General features: G+C 30.1%; 1 protein-coding gene across 1 annotated transcript; it reads right to left on the bottom strand.

The window, feature by feature from the left end:
• Positions 1 to 7233: 7233 nt before the first annotated feature.
• On the bottom strand, positions 7234 to 10482 carry LOC117174132 (protein hunchback-like). The gene is made up of 4 exons (XM_033362931.1): positions 10101 to 10482; positions 8803 to 8893; positions 8191 to 8664; positions 7234 to 7855 (listed from the first exon to the last, which is right to left on the bottom strand). The coding sequence occupies exons 1-4, from the start codon at positions 10208 to 10210 to the stop codon at positions 7304 to 7306; spliced, it is 1227 nt and encodes a 408-aa protein (XP_033218822.1). The 5' UTR covers positions 10211 to 10482; the 3' UTR covers positions 7234 to 7303.
• Between the last annotated feature and the right edge of the window lie 7868 nt (positions 10483 to 18350).

The raw sequence follows: 18350 nt of genomic DNA, 5'->3' as shown, positions 1-18350 counted from the left end.
AACAACCCAAATATGACTTAACAAACAATAAGCTACATTTTTAATTAACATGACTCAAAAATTTTAAAAACTACATTTTTACGTATTATTTTTAATATTCAGTAGCTTCTGACATTTGTTAAAGAAAAAATATAATTACAAATGGAAAATTTGAACATCTACTATGACTTGTGAAAAATGTTTAGTTGTTCAAATAAATGTAACTTCCCGAGTCGAAATATAAGTCCTCATTTTATTCTCTTAAATTTTCTAGCCTCGGAGACCCTACAAAGATCTGATGAGGTTTAATTCAATATAATACGAGAACTATTTAACTACCCAAATATGCACAAATTTCCATTTTTGTATGTTTGGGGGTCTTAAAGCGGACTTAATGAAATATTTATTAGATTCCCGTCGATCCTCTATTCAGTGGTTCTTACATATTTTTATTTTAATGCGTTATCCCAGGTGCGAATTGAACGTCGGCCCACAGTCGAGCAATCGGTCCAACCTTGTGCATCACTGGTCGGGCCAACCAGGTAAATCATAAAGGTCAATCGCCATTGGCTTCTCCACGTCGGCCCGACATTTGGTCCCATATATGGGCTACCCATTAAGATGATGCCGGCGCGACGTTCGACAAAAATAATTTTTTTAAAAATAATTTATACAATTCAAAAAATTGTTTAATTTAATTACATTAATTAGTTATATTTAATTTTTAACAACAATAATTTAAAAAAAAAGTTATTTTTGAAATTATTATCATATAATTTTCATTTTTTATCATTATTAAATACGTCATTCGTACAAACAGTTACTTCACATATAATCGCATCACGCTTTAAAAAATCGCTCTCGCCGAGGATTCGAACCATGCCTAAACTACTTAAACTAGTGTATTTTACCGCGTACTCTAACCGCTTAGCTATCGAAGCACTTGCAGTTTATTTACAAAAACTCCGCTAAATGGTTTGACGCTCCCGGTGCTCCTCAATAACAGAAAGTTTGTTGAAATCGCTTAATTTTTATAGGGCAACATTATTTTAAAATGTTCCAATATTATATAATTTAAAAAAAATTAACTCATAAACAAATTATTTGTTAAAAGAATTTTTTCTACGATTTCCCATAATGCTACGTTTCTTAAGTTATACTGCAAGAAATTTTGATAAAAATATCATAATTAAACATTTTTGTTGATAATATTATTGTTGAAATTACAAAAAATGTAATAAACAAATGCTTTGGTCAGGAATTTTTCAAAACAAAACTTTTATTTTTATGACACTTTTTTTGAATAAAGAACTTCCTGATAATTTCAACAAAATTAACCATTTTTGTTCAATTTTATCATTTTTTCAACAAATTCAATAAAAAAAATGCATTATTGGGGCATTTATGAACGGAAAAATTCTTTTTTTTTCAATTTCAGACTTTTTCACTGGGATCTTCATAATAAATTCAGCAACATTTATAATTAATTGATATATTTTATGATCTTTTAAAACAAATTTAACAAACAAACGCATCATTCGGGTATCGGTGGACGGAAAAATTCGTTTTTATTTATGACAGTTCTTTTAATTGGGAACTTCATGATAATTTCAGCAAAATTCATAATTAGTTCATACATTTCATGATCTTTTAAACAAATGAAATAAACATATGCATTACTTGAGTATTTGAACAACTAAAAAGTTGTTGAAAATGTTCGAAAAGTCTAAAAATGCTTCATTAATCCATTTCTTATTAAATTTATTTATAATATCAACAATAATAATTTCACGAAGAAATTTCTTCATCATTATATTGCTTTTGTTTATTATGTAATATTGGAGCATCTTTAACTCATGATACTATGTAATTAATTTTTATACCAACAATTACCTTTATTGTCAAATAAAGGGCAATATATTACTTTCAAATATTTTCTTGTAATTAAAAGTCAGTAGAAAGGATTTTAACGTCAACATGTCTGATATATTATTGTTGCAACATATTGTAAATACATGTATGTTTGTATTTATATGAATATGGATATTGCAGTGTATGTTAGATTGTCCATCAACCTAACACAACTCGAATAAATATTCTCACATTATAATATGCAGTGAATTTTAATGAATGTTCACATTATTATTTCATAAATAGTAATAATTTAAAATATTTAAAAATAGTTATTCAATGATATTTTAATTAATTTTTAACATTAGTTTCAATAATTTTATATTTGATACCTCTAAATAGAATTTTAAATTATCGCAGAGTTTTTAAAGTATTAAAATCTGACTTAAAATTTTGTCGAGATTATAAGAGATGTAAATGAGAACTTGAAAAATACTGCAAAAGTTTTGAAGCCTCTAAGAGGATTAAAATTGTACTAAATAAGACCTAAGAGAATTAAACAGGGATGACGAGTCTTAAGGAGATCCAAACAGGAATCCATTCAGCACCATAGAGAATATAGAAGGACCTATATTTCGACTCGGGTTACTTAAGCAATTATTTTTTCTCGAAAAATGTAAAAAAATCGTATTTTTTTAATGAAATGTAAAATTTAGTTATTGTTTGTGGTAGTATACTTTTTCAAAAACATTATATCATTATTTGAATAATTAATTATTGTTCATTTTTAAAATATCTAAAAATTGAGCGAGAGATATCCACTTTTTTCTCAAGTTGGTATCCTATGCTACTTTTTGTTTAATTATTACATGTTTTAGATACATTTCTTCTAATGATTAAGACATTTCTATTTGTTTAAACCATTTTTATTTGCTCAAGCAGTTTTGTTTCGAAAAATCTCTAAAAATAATACAAAATGTAACACATACACCCAGAAAAAAGTTCTTATTATATTTAAAAAAAAAACATTTTTTTTTACTACTTCTTTCGAATCAACATAAAAATATTTCTATATTAAAAGAAAATTTGTTTGATTTTAATACATGACGTAACATAATTTCTTTAATTTAAAGAAATTATTTGTTTAAATGATTTGTTTGATTTAAAACCAAATTCTTTTGACTCAAAAAAGTTACTAAGGACAATGAAAGAAATCATCTCTTTAGAGTCATTAATTTGAAATAAGCAAATTATTTCTTTGAATCAAAAAAAGATTTTCTTAATCCACCACAGTAATACAATAATCTGAATTTCAGTAAAAAAGGCGGTTGACTTTCAGAAGTAACCAAAAGGATCATTCGCCAGTTGAAAGTCAACTGATGATTATAACATTTTAAGCAACGCGATTGGTTGAAAGTCAACTGCTTTATGTACGTAAAATATACTTTATAGGTTAATTTAAGACAGAAAGATTTTTTACTTTCCGTCATCGCGTACGTGTGAAATGAAACTTATAAGTTGATTAAAGTCAGCTGATTGTTGAAATTCATAAAATTAAGCTACCAGGTACGGAACGTAAATCTTTAATCCTTTTCTATCACATATGTACGATTATTCTATTCATAATCAAAATCCGTTATTGATCTGAGTACATATATCAAAATAGGAAACGTTGACGAAACGAATACCATGGGCTCAGTGTTAATCGATACTATCCACCGCTATCGAAGCAATATTGGCTACTCGCAGCTGCTCTCTTGGCGCCTCTTCTAAAATCGCCCAACTCTTGCACCCTTTTACTTTCTTATCTCCATAATTCTGAATTAAAATCAAGAAATTAAAGAAATAAGGTTATGCGCAACTGTCATAACAAGACCAAAACAATCACTTTTTTAATTCCACATTAAACAAAAAATGTTAATAACTTAACTTTTTATATTCGTAGCCAGAGAGGTCCCGTTCAAAAGACATCACCGTTAATTCTATAGCAGTATAGTCACCACCCAGCGCTCTGACAGTCATTTCTCAATTTTAATTTTGGGAATTGCACATTGTCAATAAACCGTCAAGTACAAAGAAGCAAAATAATTTCATTTATATGGATTATATAGAATTGAGAAAAACTCATATTCCACCATTTTTAGAATTAAATTGAATTAAATCAGACGTGCTCAACAGTCTTCAAACTTTTATACGACATGAGCAAAAGTGTAACTTCAATATGAAATAATGGCGAAAACTGTATTTTAAAAATAACTAGAACATACCCATTTTTAACACTTCACGAAGCAGTATTAAAACCGCAGTGTTTAATTTAAAAAATTCTCGTCCTTTTTTCATTCATGTTAATGAAACATTAAACATTGTACTTCAAAATTCATCAGGCTGGAGTTTTTATTCATTTGCGGAGATGAATATCTTGTAGAGAGAAAAATGAAGAAAGTTCTTTACTTAAACAATGTGAAAAGTTCACAATGGCCCCGAGCCTTTTTTTGAATAGCAATTTTTAAAATAGCTCAAAATATTGCTATTATAGCAGATGTGAGTGATGCCAACCACCGCAAATAATTTTCAATAGGTGCATTTCAATTTCAATATATAATATTGTCAAAGTTTGAGAGTTTGAAGCCGAAAATAGGTCTAATGTAAAAAAAATTTTAATTTGAATTATTCAATTTTCAATGGAGAAAATGTTTGCTTTCATGCGATATTTTTATTTAAAATTGTATATTCAATTTATCATAAAAATACCTTTAAATAAAAAGTTAAAACTTTTTTATGTAACATGTGCATATAACAGTGTTTACATAATTTTTTGAATTAAAGCTTAGCTCATGAGGTTAATTTTTTTATCATACTTTTCAAAAATGAAGCCCTAATAGAAAGAACTTCAGGATTTACAGTATAAGTTAGTCAGTTCTTTAATATTTAATCCCGTTAATCAGTCTATCGACTGAGTTGAAGTGGGTTTTAGCGATTAAACAGCGAGAAATTTGAATTTTGAAATATTTCAAAAACTTAAACTTAGCCTTAGTGGATGCTTCGGGTCTGGATCGTGCAAAAAAAGCAAGTCACATTGACTTGTAATTAAGTTATTTCTGTAAACAATTACAACGGAGCAACTTTGCTCATTTATTTTTCAAATCAGGGGTGCCGCAATGACATGCTGCAATTTTGCATATTTTTATAGACTTCAATTTTGTCCGCATGAGAGGTGCCGACTGCCGCCAATGTGGCTTGCCACAAATGTGACTTGGGTTAAAAAATTAAATTGTTAAAAATAGATTAACTGAAACAATTACCGAGAGAGATCCTATTCTGGAATGTAAAATTCTTTCTATTTTCGCTTTTTTTTGTAATCGCGAAACGAATTGATAATTCGCGAGATTAAACCTTTTTTTACATACGATACATTGAGAAACTTATCTGTGCTATATTTTTTAATAAAACTGTTATTCAAAATTGAAATGCCACTTTTAAATTTTGAAGACTTCTATTATGCGTTTCATTTAGCACAAAGTTGACCTTTGGCTTCAAATAAATGCATATATTTTGTGGATGCAATAACGTAAAAGTTTAATAAACAATAGCAAAATTTAAGACGTCCTAAACAATATTAATTTTGGGCCTTGAAGCTTGAAAGAAAAAAGGGCACCCGGCCACCCCGCTTTTCGACTTTACACCAACATAACGCCACACCAGGCTCAAAATTGATATTATTTAGGATAAATTAAACTTAGGTATTATTTATTAAAATCCTTTTATCTATGTAGCGTTTTTTGCTAATTTTATTGGGAAATGTTTAACGTTCCTATTCCGTTTTTAATTCAGCGTACTTTGAATCTCTATTAAAATTCCTGAAGAATTACATTTTTAACTTAAAATTTTAAAACCCTTCAATTTAAATTATACAATACAAAAAGCATCCAATTTTTCAATTGTTCAATTATGAAGGTTGATACAGAAAATTATTTATTATAATGAATTCTATAGCTAGACCAATAGAAAGGCAACGAAAATGTATGCCCTCGAGTGCACTGTTAGAAATGTTCGGAAAATGACGTATATTTTCTTAAAATTCCTAAATGGTAACAAAAATATAATTTATCGTGACGTAAAGAAATGCGCAGTTGCATGCGCTCTCCTCGCTTCTCGAGCGCGTGCAGCTGGCAGACGAAGCATGAAGGTTCAATATTGGTGGTAATCAGCGTGTTGAAAAGGTCTTGTTTTGATTTTTTAAATAAGGAGGGGCATTTTATTGAATTTTAAATTATTTTATTTCGTTTATAAAAGATTTTAGGTTTAAAATGTTATAAGTTTAAGATTTTGCTCTTTGAATATTAATATGGTCGGGGAAAATGAAAAATTGGTCAGTGGGAAATTAGAGAAAATTACAAATAAATTTTTGAAGTAACCACATGGTTAAACAAAATCTTTTTTGATTGAAAATTCAACTATTTTTCAAAAACTTTTCTTTCTATTAAAAAAAGTAATCTATTTTACTATAAATTGAATCTTTCTTCAGATAAAAAGTGAAAATTATTTATTTTGTTTATTAAACAAAAACATACTAAAAATTTATTTTTTTCAATTAGTTGCGGCTGATTGTGGATGTATGAAAACTTTTTAATTTGTATCATCTATCGTTTGAAAAAGAGGTTTCAATTTTAAAAATAAACTAGAATTTATAATTCTGTTATTAAAGCTTTACTTAAATAATAATAAAATTTTCCCAAGTAAGGAACAAAAAATATATATTTTTTATATATAATATTTATTTACAATTTGATACAAATATAAATACAATAGAGATGTGAAGTTAAGCAAGAATATTCTACGTACATTACACACATTTTTACTAGAAATTCTTAACAGACAACCCATTTACAAACCTTAAATTAAGCCTGTGTCCATGTATAGATGTATACGTGCATGTATATGCATAATATGTGAATGTGTTTTTCCGGGATCGATATTATATAAATGAAATTAAATACATTATAATAGAAAATATATTTTTTACAATTAATACAATGATTTCAAAATATATTGTATACATTTGGCTAAAACATTCTATTTACGATAATCCTGACATTTCTGACTGATATCTCAATTTTAGCACATTCTCACAGTTTTCCCTACATTGAAAAAAGGTAAACTCTTTGGTTAAAGTTAATAATTCCTTATACGTATCACACATGTATTTTGACTAATTACATGTAGAAATGAGAATATTGAACTTTCAATTGAATAATGTACCATTTCGTTAAATAAATGTTTACTGCACTCAATCTGCATGACTTATTTATACAAAAATAATATATAACAGACAAAAAAATCACTATTATAAAAAAATATATTCAACGATTAATTGTCATGATATTATCGCGCCTAATTATTACATTTTTTATATTTTTCCATGGTCTAGATTTATTGACAAGGTTACTTTTTAATTCATGTGGTGCATTTTTATTTAGAACAAAAACACCATCTGCTCATCATCGGACTGCACTACCATGCCTTCTGTATCCAGCCTTACCGCTTTTCCCTTGCGCTTAGAGCTACCTGTCGCTTTGGCACAAATCTCGAAAATTTGTTTCTGTTGACTGTTCGAATAAGGTTTTCTGAGATCAAGAGGCGCGATCTGTTCTTCTCTGTAATCATCTTCATATTTTGGAATGCTTTGATTGATCGAAGGAATGTTAACATTTTGATGGTTGTCCTGAATGCAATTTACTTCTGGGATGTTGTTCACAAGAGACTCGTTCGGAATCGGCTCGCCTTGCATGGCTTTAACGTAAGTCAACCAAGCTCTAAACCGCATCGCATTTTTCACTGCTTGGTCGTTGAAGAAACTAGAATTATCTGGTGAAAAACCAGCAGGCAATTGGTTGCCAGCTATTGCAGCCATGACAGTGGTCATGTTGGGGGGAAGACCGTTTATTCCATGTGTGATGTTCATAGCGTTCGGTGTGTTCATTTGCGAAGAGATCATATGAGTATAAAGCATCTTCATCATGTAGCTCTGAAAAAAATGATATATAAATATTTTAACGTGATGCAGGAACTTTTATTATTAGTCGTTTTCAATTGAAATATAACTTTTGTCAACCTCCTGGACAGTTCATTGACTAATTTCTACTCGTATGAAAAATAGTTTTAATCGTATAAAAGATAAGATGGAGCTATTGTGTTACGTCCAAGTGGATAATAGTAGGATTTGTAAATAATATTACAATTTCATCGGTGACCAAAAGTGAGTATAATAAACACTAAAATAAAATTGCATAATAGTTACTTTCTACTTTGTGAAAATCATTAAGTAAATTTTTTTTATTAGTTCATTCTCAATATTCTTACCATCGCATCAGCTTGATTCTCTTCTTGCAACTTTGTCGGTTGCAGCTTTGGTCCCCTTCTGGATCCGTATACATCGACAACAGGCAACGGATTTGGTGTCCCATCTGCATTCAAAACCTTTCCTGGTTGATGTTGGAACCTCCTCAGATGAATCTTGAGCGAATGCAAGTATTTAGTGGCGTACTCACAGTTAGCACATCTGTACTGGTAGACATTTGAGTGAGATTTCATGTGACTTTTAAGCATTGAATTATTGACGCACGTGTATGAGCACTTGTCACATTTAAAGGGCTTTGATCCAAGGTGGTTTCTAATATGATACTCGAGGTGGTGTTTGAACTCTGTCACAAAAGGGCATTTCGGACAAGTGAGCATTCTCATAGGTCTGATGTGAATCCGCGAATGATCCCAAAACTCTTCTTTCGTCGTAGTTATGAAGGCACAAGCTTTGCATCGGAAGTATCTCGGTCTTTGCTGTAAAAGAAATAGAGATGTTAAAAAATATCTTCAATTTTAATTGTACAGAGTATTTAAAGTAATATTTAAGTCTTTTTCTATATAAAAGCCACAGTTTTCTTTGTGAAAACTACAAAGTTACATTTTATAATTCACCTGATCAACAGTATTCTGCTGATATTGACGTTCCTGCTCCAAATTAGACATCGCAGTTCGTGTTGTTTCCCAATTTTTCCTCATCATATCGCTGAAAATTAACGTAAATTAAATGTTTTAGATTATTTTCGTAACTACCATTTTATGACTGGCACTTGTTATATGATGTTCAAATCACATATAATACATTATATTGGTTCAAACGATAAACAAATACAAAACAGAACTAGAATGCTTTATGCAATATAGAGTCAAGTTTGAACGAGATCGTATAAAAATTTAGGTTTCATTTATGTACACAGAATCAAGTATATATTGATCAATTTGAACATTTTATGGGTGAAATAAATAAAAACAGGCAGTTTTGCAGGAGGTAATGAAATTGTATTAAATTCTCTGCAATATTGGCTATCGCGTAGAATTTGTAAATATTTTATTGCGTGATGTAGAGTATAGAACGGTATGCTTGTTTATTGTATTATTCATATTGCATGGAGCAGTTGAACTGTAAACGTTGATACGATTGGCTTAAACTTACAGCCTAGAGTGAAATATAAAATAAAATGTACTTATTTAATCGTAAACAGCGGGTATTAGGCCATTCATAGAAAAAATAAATCATATAACATATTGTATGATGATTAAATCAATTTTTCAATTCGACAAGTTCGAATAACAAGCAGGCCGATGGCGAGAAAATGTGATATTTTCTTCCAGAAGTTTTTGAAAAGTAGACGTGGCCTTAAATCGTTTTTTTATTCACTGATAAATGAGAAATGAAATAAAAGGTCAAAATTGTAATTTGTATAATAACAGAACTGAAGAAAAGTATTTACAGTTTTCATTTGCTAAATGAATTAAAAATAATTAACGATGCAATAATTAACTGAAGTAATAAAAAAGGAAAAAGCGGCAAGTAATCTTTTTTTTTTTATTAAGAAGCAAATAAGACCTGCGCATTTATTTGCTAAAATTTTTATTTAGAGTTGTATTGAAGTATCTGCAAACACAATTCCATTTATTTAATAACTTATAAGACCGGAACAATTTATGTTACATTCTTATTTGTTATTTCAGGAATAAACTATTTTAAATGTGCTCCTAACTATGCAAATTTAATTTTATATTCACTCTCGTGCTTCCTGGGTTTTGAAAAACTCTTTGCATTACATTGCACCAATAAACGACATATAAAACCCATGGTTTGTGAAAATGACTGAATTTAGGGGTTAAGTTTTAGAAACCCCACAAAATTATAATTGCTTATATTTAGCAAGTTTAATCAAATATCCACATACCTCTGATGCATCTCTTCAGAAGAATTGGAATTCTCCGATAAATCCAGCCGGCTGAAGTAGTCTGATGGTGGTCCGTAAAGGAAATCACGATTTAACATAATAGTGGTCATATTCACTTTATTTTCAAAATATAACAAATATGACTCAAAGAATTATTGTGTGTATTAGAACACTTCCACAGCAAGGTTTTACGTAACTTATAAAAAACTGTATCTTTCAGGTCCTGTGAATATTTTAAAATCTAAGACCAGACTAGAGAGTATCTGAACTGGGTCTTAACTCGGAGACATCAGGCGGCAAACTAATTGTCAATGACCATAACAGTTCCCAAAAGGTACTTACTTAGGTACAACACCGACTTTCTTGGGTGAAACAGAGCTGTAACTATATTGCAAACTACAAATTGGCAGTAGCTCCGGTTTGTCTATACCAGTGGAGGGGATGACGTACGTACGCCTCTCAACTCCTCGTTGAGGACCAATTGCAACAAAGTAAGCTATGATTTACTCAGTTCTGTTGGTCACATTTTGGGATTTGACCTGTAAGGGGAGAAGGACCTTTTAAACCCACTACCGCACTGCCGTGTTTTTACTTACAACCCGAGTAAAACAAATCCCACAGCACCCAGAAAAAAAAAATTCTTCATTCGACAAAATAATTTTGTTGACCAAATTTGGTTGATTTCAGATAAAATGTTTGATTAAAATAACTAAATTTTTGTTTAGTTTATCAAATTAATCTGTTTCAATCAATAAAAGTTTCTGATTGAAATGTTTTGTTGATTTTAGAAAATATTTTATCGATTGAACAATATTTTTTTATTGAATCTACCAAATATTTTGAGAGAGCTTTTTTATTAGAATAAAGCAAAATATTTGGTTATTTTAACCACAATATGTTGTTAAAAACAAGATTGAAAGCGACGGTGGCATGTGCACTTGGAACAAACACGTACTCGAATTCACGATGACAGTGTGCGAACGGAGACACTATTGGTTGTTAAATTTCGTATTATATGTAATGTTTATTTTTACAAGAGTTCGATTGCATATAATGCACATAGGAAAAATGATTTTCCTCTTAGGGATCATACGTGAACTACGTTATCGCTTAAGGGGGGGGGGGGGGGGGGGGGGGGGGGGTGATAATCGTAAAATCTACGATTGATAACGGGGGAGGGAGTCACAGTCAAAGTAACGTTACAGGTTAACGTTACCTTTTAGAATTTTGAAAATTTTTTTAAAAAGTATATGATAACGTTTTTATTACGTTTCTGATTAGAATCAATGATTATTTGACTGAAAATTAGTGAATTCTCACTGATTTAAATTTGAAAAGTAGCTAGCGATTAGCATTTCAGCGAGGGGCTATTCACTCTCGAATATGATTTCACGTATCTCGAAGATTCAGTAAGCTAGTACATTATTTCAAATGCTTTCAGTGTCTAAATTAGTCATGGTTTGTTAAATCAAGACTCTGATAAGTTACTTAAGGTATTTTAACTTGTGTGCCTTTCTTTTGCGCTATTCTTCTCGTCCCGGGTAGAAATTGCCTCTTTATGCCTAAACTAAATATTGGCTCACACGAGGCCGCATCCAGCTTTCCTAGCTGGAAGAATTTAGGCTTTCCCTCTGCTGGCCCTCAACAGGTTATTGTCGTATGCTACTTGTCTTGCATTATTTATATACTCACTTTTTAGCACTATATTTTTAAATTAAACTAGATAAAAAATTTTATTCCTAAAGATTTATTTAAAAAATAACTTCTATCAATTAATAATTTTCTTGAGGGGACTTTGTAGAGCCCTCGACAGGTAAAACAGGTAATACAGCTGTGAGTGCAAAAAAATGCATTCATGTTCTTATGCATAATTATACTTAAATTTAAAAAAGAACAAATTACAAAAATTACCGAGATGAAAACTTTGAAAAATTTCATTTTTTTCTGAAAAAATTTAAAACATTTGGTGTCTTAAAAATTTGAAAAGAGTTTTGCTTACAGATCTCATTTCTAAAGTATCGGATGAATGAAGTCAAACATTTATGATACAGCACTCAGCGTGGCATCGTAGCTATAGGGATTTGGCGCTTGACTGATAAGTCTGCGGTGCGTGCGTTCGATTCTCGGCGCTTGCGGATATTTTAATAAACTGCGTTTGTCATTAGTTATTAGTAATAAATTTTCTCTAGTCAAATTTAACAATAAGTTTAGTTTTAGAATAACGTGCGGAGTATAAGTTAATAATCGAATGTCAATAAAAATACGAGAAAACGGAGGAGTGTTTGTCAGAGGCTACGGAAATGTGTAAAATATTTAGATTAAACTTTTGCAAAGAAAATGTATTTTACAATTGGATTAATATTTTCCTTCTTTCAATCAAAAATTTCTGGTAATATAGATTATGGCAATATGCTGGTTAAACTTTAATACTACTTCAGCCATAGCATCACACTTCAGATTTTAAAGCATGATCAGTTTAAAAAAATTTTGAAAATATTTTATTTGAATCAACAAAATAAAAAAACAATAGCATATGATTTTGAATAATAGTGTGTGAGGGACTATCTATATTCTATAAAGACCCTATTAATAGGCCTTCATTGGGTTGCCTACTGATGACCTCGCTAGCTGAGCGTGACGCTTTCGCTTGCGCCATCCATAGATTACCACTTTAGGGCCTCGATAGAAAATAGGAAATGTAGACATGGCCTCTTAAGAACCAAGTTGCAATTTCTACCCGGGTTAGTGTAGAGACATGTGTCTTATACCGCCTTATTATTCTTTATTTCGCCTTATTTTTAGAGGAGCGAGCAATGGCTCTTGCTATTCATTGTTATCCGCGCTACTCGAGACTAAGCTTTTACACTTAGAAATCATTTAAATGCTCGAAATTTTTATAAATTAAAAAATGTAGAAATTTGAATTAATTAATAGTACATTAGTTGAATTATTATTGAATTGTCAATTTTTCGTTCGAAAATATAAAGAATTATTGCAAATTTATAACATAAAATAATCAATTTCACTGTTAGAAAAGGTTGAGTATCAATTAAAATTAAGAACTTTATTTTAAATTTCAATCTAAAAATAAAACAGCTATTTCAATTTAAAAATTATATAACCATTTGTGGAAAAATTGAATTGAAAAAGCAAATAAATTCTCCATTTTATAATTAAAAATGTCTCGGTGCAATTGCAGAATAGGGGCGTCAACTGATTTTTGGCTGGAAACTCAGTTTTTTCGGCAACAAACTTTTAGAATCTTTAATTAAACGACAAATGAAGGGATTTGACCAGGCAGAAGTTTAAAATTATTGTTACTTTTGTTACTATGATGTCTTAAATATGGGGGCGGTAAGGCACCTCTACGACTAGTAAAAAAAATAATGTTGGTCACATCACTACCCATTTCCAACTCCTCGTTAAATATGATCATTACGATATATCGTGACAGACCCATATTTAAGACATCTTAGTAACAAAAGTAACAGTAATTTCTAATCTTTGCCTAATCAAATCTCTTCATTTATCGTTTAAATTAAAGATTCTAATAGTTTGTTGCCAAACAAAATTTTTTCCAACCAAAACAGAGGTGACAGGTGACGCCCCTATTCTACAATCTAACCAATGTCTCATTAGGAATTAATTTCAAATTTAAGCATGATATAGATTCTCTAATATGAAATTCTGACAAACAATGATTAATCTTTAATTGTTTTGTACAAATTAAATTGTGTTAATTAACAAATAAGTAATTCTTATTCTAAAGTCGAATAATCATCGATTAAAAACGTGAACAAAAATTTTGAAGCATGATTGACTGAATTGGTTTCAAGTTCAATGTCAGAAATAATTTTCATGGAATTTCATTGGCAAAATTATCAAAAAATAATTTCTTAAATCAAAAAGGCTATCAATTTGAAAGTTATTTTCAAATTTACTTAAAAATTATTTCCTTTGTTTAGATTTTCGATGATTCTTTCTTGTACTTTTAAGTTAGTATACATATTTTAACATAATACATTTTTTTTCAAAATTGAAAACTTTTCATTTTTAGATAAGAATATTTTTTCGAGATTTCATTTTTTTTAGTATTCATTTTCCACTAATTTTTCCGATCTGATTTGGCATTAATTTTTGAAACAGAACTTGAAATAAATTAATTTCATGGTAAATTAAATTTTTGTCTTACGTTCCACATCGATGATTCACCTTTTTTCATTTCGAATTATATATTCGTTAATTATACTAATCAAATTTTGAATCCTTTTTTATATATATTTACAATTTATTATTTATCGTCAAAATTTCCAATGACAAAATTCATTTTTCAAATTTGTCATTGATAATTTCATAATTGAGAATCTCTCGGAGAATCTACATATTCTTTGAATTTTCGAGGTTATTTCGGCTCAACTGATTTTGCGCTGGCGCATGCGCGAAACTCGTCGCACAAGATTCCAAGTTATCCCGGATTCTTTTTCTTATTTCCTCTTATTCGCCCTTATTTGTCGTTATTCTCACTGTACCGTGCTACTCAGCAAGCTAATTAGGGATTTCCCTGCTTAAAATCTGATTTTTAATTCTAATAAACTCTGTAGCTTACTGATACTTATCTAATCTTATTTTTCTTTATTTCTTACTATCTTGCGTTATATATAAGAGATTTAAGAAGATTTTCATCATTAAAATGTATAAATTCGTGAGTGAATAGCTCCTCGCCTTTTAAAAACATTTACTTTTTAAAACTTTCGACCGAAAGTTAACAGAACTTTGCTGTTTAAAAACAGTTGAATTAATCAAAAATAGGATATTGTAATAAAGGTACATTTCCAACCAAAGAGTTAAGTTTTCGACTAAAATGATGAATTTTTAACCAATAAGGCGGATTTTTAACCAAGAAGATTCATTTTCCCCCGAAAAAGAGGAAATTTCTACTAACAGTGTGGAAATATTTCGTCGCGTTGTTCTGTTTCTGTCTAGCCTGCCTTGAGTCGACGCTGATACGCCACAGGCTGCCTGCGCAATGGCTAGACTGGGATGTAACGCTCGGACCGACTAGTTTTTAGACAGATTGTTATTTTGGTCAAAAATAATTAATATTTATATAATATAATTATTTTTTATTACATAAAAGTCTAATATATATAATCTGCAGTTAATTCAAAATATACAAAAAGTATGTACAAACAAAATGAAAACATGCTAATCCGCCTCAAATTATGTTGATGTAACTTTGTCCCGTCGCCGTAACACACTCAGCCATCTAAAAGTTAAAAAAATTTCCTTTTATCGGATATGAATTTCCATAAATTACATCGTAATATTTATTGCAATAAAACAAAAACAATTTTTAAACATTAAAAGTGCTTGATATGTGAATGAATCGTTGCAAATAATAAAGTTTGCATAATTATACTTGCGATTAGGCTACGTAATTATTATTCTTTATTATTTCAAATAATGAATATGTTAGGCCTAATTATCATTTACACAATCAAGAAATAATTCAAATAAATTAAACATATCACTTATGTCAAAATTTAATTTTGTGAAATATTATTAATATAATACATAGAATTATACATATTATAATTATTATAAAATAAATATAAATTTATTGTAAATTTATTATAAATTTACTATATAATTCAATCGAAACAAAATGTTTTTGAACATTCTTAAAAAAAATCGTTGTTAGAAATACAGTTTGTATATTATGATTTCAATTACCTTCAATAATTATAGTTTTTTATCTTATTCAGGTAATAGTGTACATTTAATTCTAATTTTAGCATTTATGATATTAAAATGTATTGTAATTCTACTAAATCTTTTATCCCAAAATTATTACTTTCTAAATTCACTTCTTTAATTTTTTTGAAGTCCAAACCGCGATTCTGCTTAGAAACTAGCTCAAATATAGACAGTGTACATATATTGAAATTCGTAACGAAATTCTAGATAGCGCCTAGACGTCAACAGGTAAACCGATGAATGATGAATCAAAGTAAATTTTTACAAACCTGTTTTATATCAAACGTACAGCCTACACACACACACACACAGACACACACACAAAATGTGAATCAGTGAAATTTCACTGATTCAAATAGCTAGAAATGGGTCACTGACAATCAGTGAAAGGTTACTTATTGATTCAGTAAAATAACCACTTTTGAGGGTTGCCAGCACAGCACCATGTCAATTTAGCAATCATTATAAAATAAAGTTCACGATGAAATTTGTTAAGTTCTGTCATTAAAAATTGTTAATGTTTATACAAATTACATTTCCTGTCATTGAAAAAAGTTGTAAAGCAGGCTACAGCGGAAAAAAATGAAATATTACGCGAAGAAAAATTGCAATCGATTTAAATTATTTTTAAAAAAATTAGTGTATTGATATTCCTGTTAACATTTCGTGTATTTTACATTTACACAACGGCACATAATAATAAATAATTAGAAAAAGAGAGCTCAAAATTGGGTTCTTCAACTTTTCTGAACTGCGATAGATTTAGGTATATAGATATAGGTTCGATACCCCGTAGCGTTAGAAATTTTATTTGTTATATAATGTTCAAAATGTAATATATGTATTCAGTCTAAACAGGACCATTAATATTTATATTCAAAGTACTCGCAATCAATTAATATTTATGTTTTTAATATCTTCTTTGTCATATCCTTAGACCGTAGCCAGTGTTGAGTCGACAATGGCAGCCAAGCCCTGGCTGCCAAGTCAAGGCCATAGTTATCAATCCGTCATTGGCGCAATGATGGCAGCCGAGCTTCGGCAATATTTTTGCCGACTATGGGCCAATGTTGGCCGTATGTGACTTCGCACTTAGGAAGGTTTTGAAATTTTATTAACTTAACGCGTTACTTTTAAGTGGTGGCGTTTTAAACACTGACGGCTATAGGTATATAATATATCGATATTTAACCAAGTTTTACAATAAGTTAGCAAGACTCGCACATGTAAAAAATAGGGTGTTTCGGCCACTACAATGTGTATACATTTTTTAAAGCCCGGAAAATTTCTTTATTTTCCTGATTCTTTAAATCAGGAGAGTCCAACAAATTCTCAGTAGTAAATCGCATTCGAAAGGTTCATTCATGATGCATTCAGATTCCATTTCCGTATCATTGCGAAACTCAACGTGGGGTCGAAGTCATCGCAGTTTCTGAAGAAAAGAGAAAAATGCGATTTAGAGAAAAAAGATGGTATAGGACTATATGTATATAGATGCATATAAAGAGAGAAAGAGAGAGAGAAAGAGAGAACTCTCGGGTGAAAGGAAGGTGGAAAGAGATATCAGTATTGGTAGTCCAATACCGATGAAAAAAAGGAAGAGAATGGCTTCGGCAAGACATCCCTTCGCCAAGAAATCACCGAAAAAAGAAACCCAGTGGGTTAGGAGAGAGCAGATAGAGAGATAGAGGAACACGCACATAAATACTAGGGGCTGTTTAATTCTGAAAAGGAAGCAGAGGGGAAGTCATCTAAAACATAAGGCGTCTTTTACATCGAAAAAATAAATAGAAATTCTATTTCACTTCCTCATTGGACAAAAACAACAAACCAAAAACAAGTATTCTTTTAAGACAATATGGGGGGGGGGGCTCCGTTGGAGCACCCCGACCACAGTTAAAATTAAGACAGCGAAACCTGAAGCTGCACACTTATTCGACTTTTAAGACTAAACTGGAAGAAGGAATTTGAGTGAAATATTTTTACATCCTTCATACATATACAATTATTTTTATTTTAGCAAAATGGTGTGAGAAGGCACATTTAATTCACACATACGCACAAGAAAAACAATTATTAAAATCGTTACACCTTAAAATTGGTTTGAATTAAATTGAGAAAAATTGGTCTAAATTGGTCTAAATTCAAGAATTCATAATTTCAATTGCAAAACTTTGTCTTAAATTCAGTGAAATTTTATTTAGAAATAGATCAATTATGCCTAAGATCCTATATATTATGCTTAAATCCAGATCAATTCGACTGAATTATTTGTTACTGTTATGTGGACTGTTACGAACAGTCCACCCTTAAGGATTTTTCCTCAAGGCTAACCCATTTTCCAGGTCCTTCAGGGCTATCGTTACGAAAAATTCCATAATACCAGTCAGTGCCAATTTTTTACCATATTTTGTAGGTAATTGCATAGATTTATACAATAACTTTCAAATTCTTTCATTCACTTAATCTACATTGAAGCTTCTATATACTACG

Source organism: Belonocnema kinseyi, chromosome 1 (assembly GCF_010883055.1).
Source record: "Belonocnema kinseyi isolate 2016_QV_RU_SX_M_011 chromosome 1, B_treatae_v1, whole genome shotgun sequence".
NCBI classification, from domain to species: domain Eukaryota; kingdom Metazoa; phylum Arthropoda; class Insecta; order Hymenoptera; family Cynipidae; genus Belonocnema; species Belonocnema kinseyi.
The sequence above is the reverse complement of the archived record's forward strand: the minus strand, read 5'-3'. Positions and strand labels throughout refer to the sequence as shown.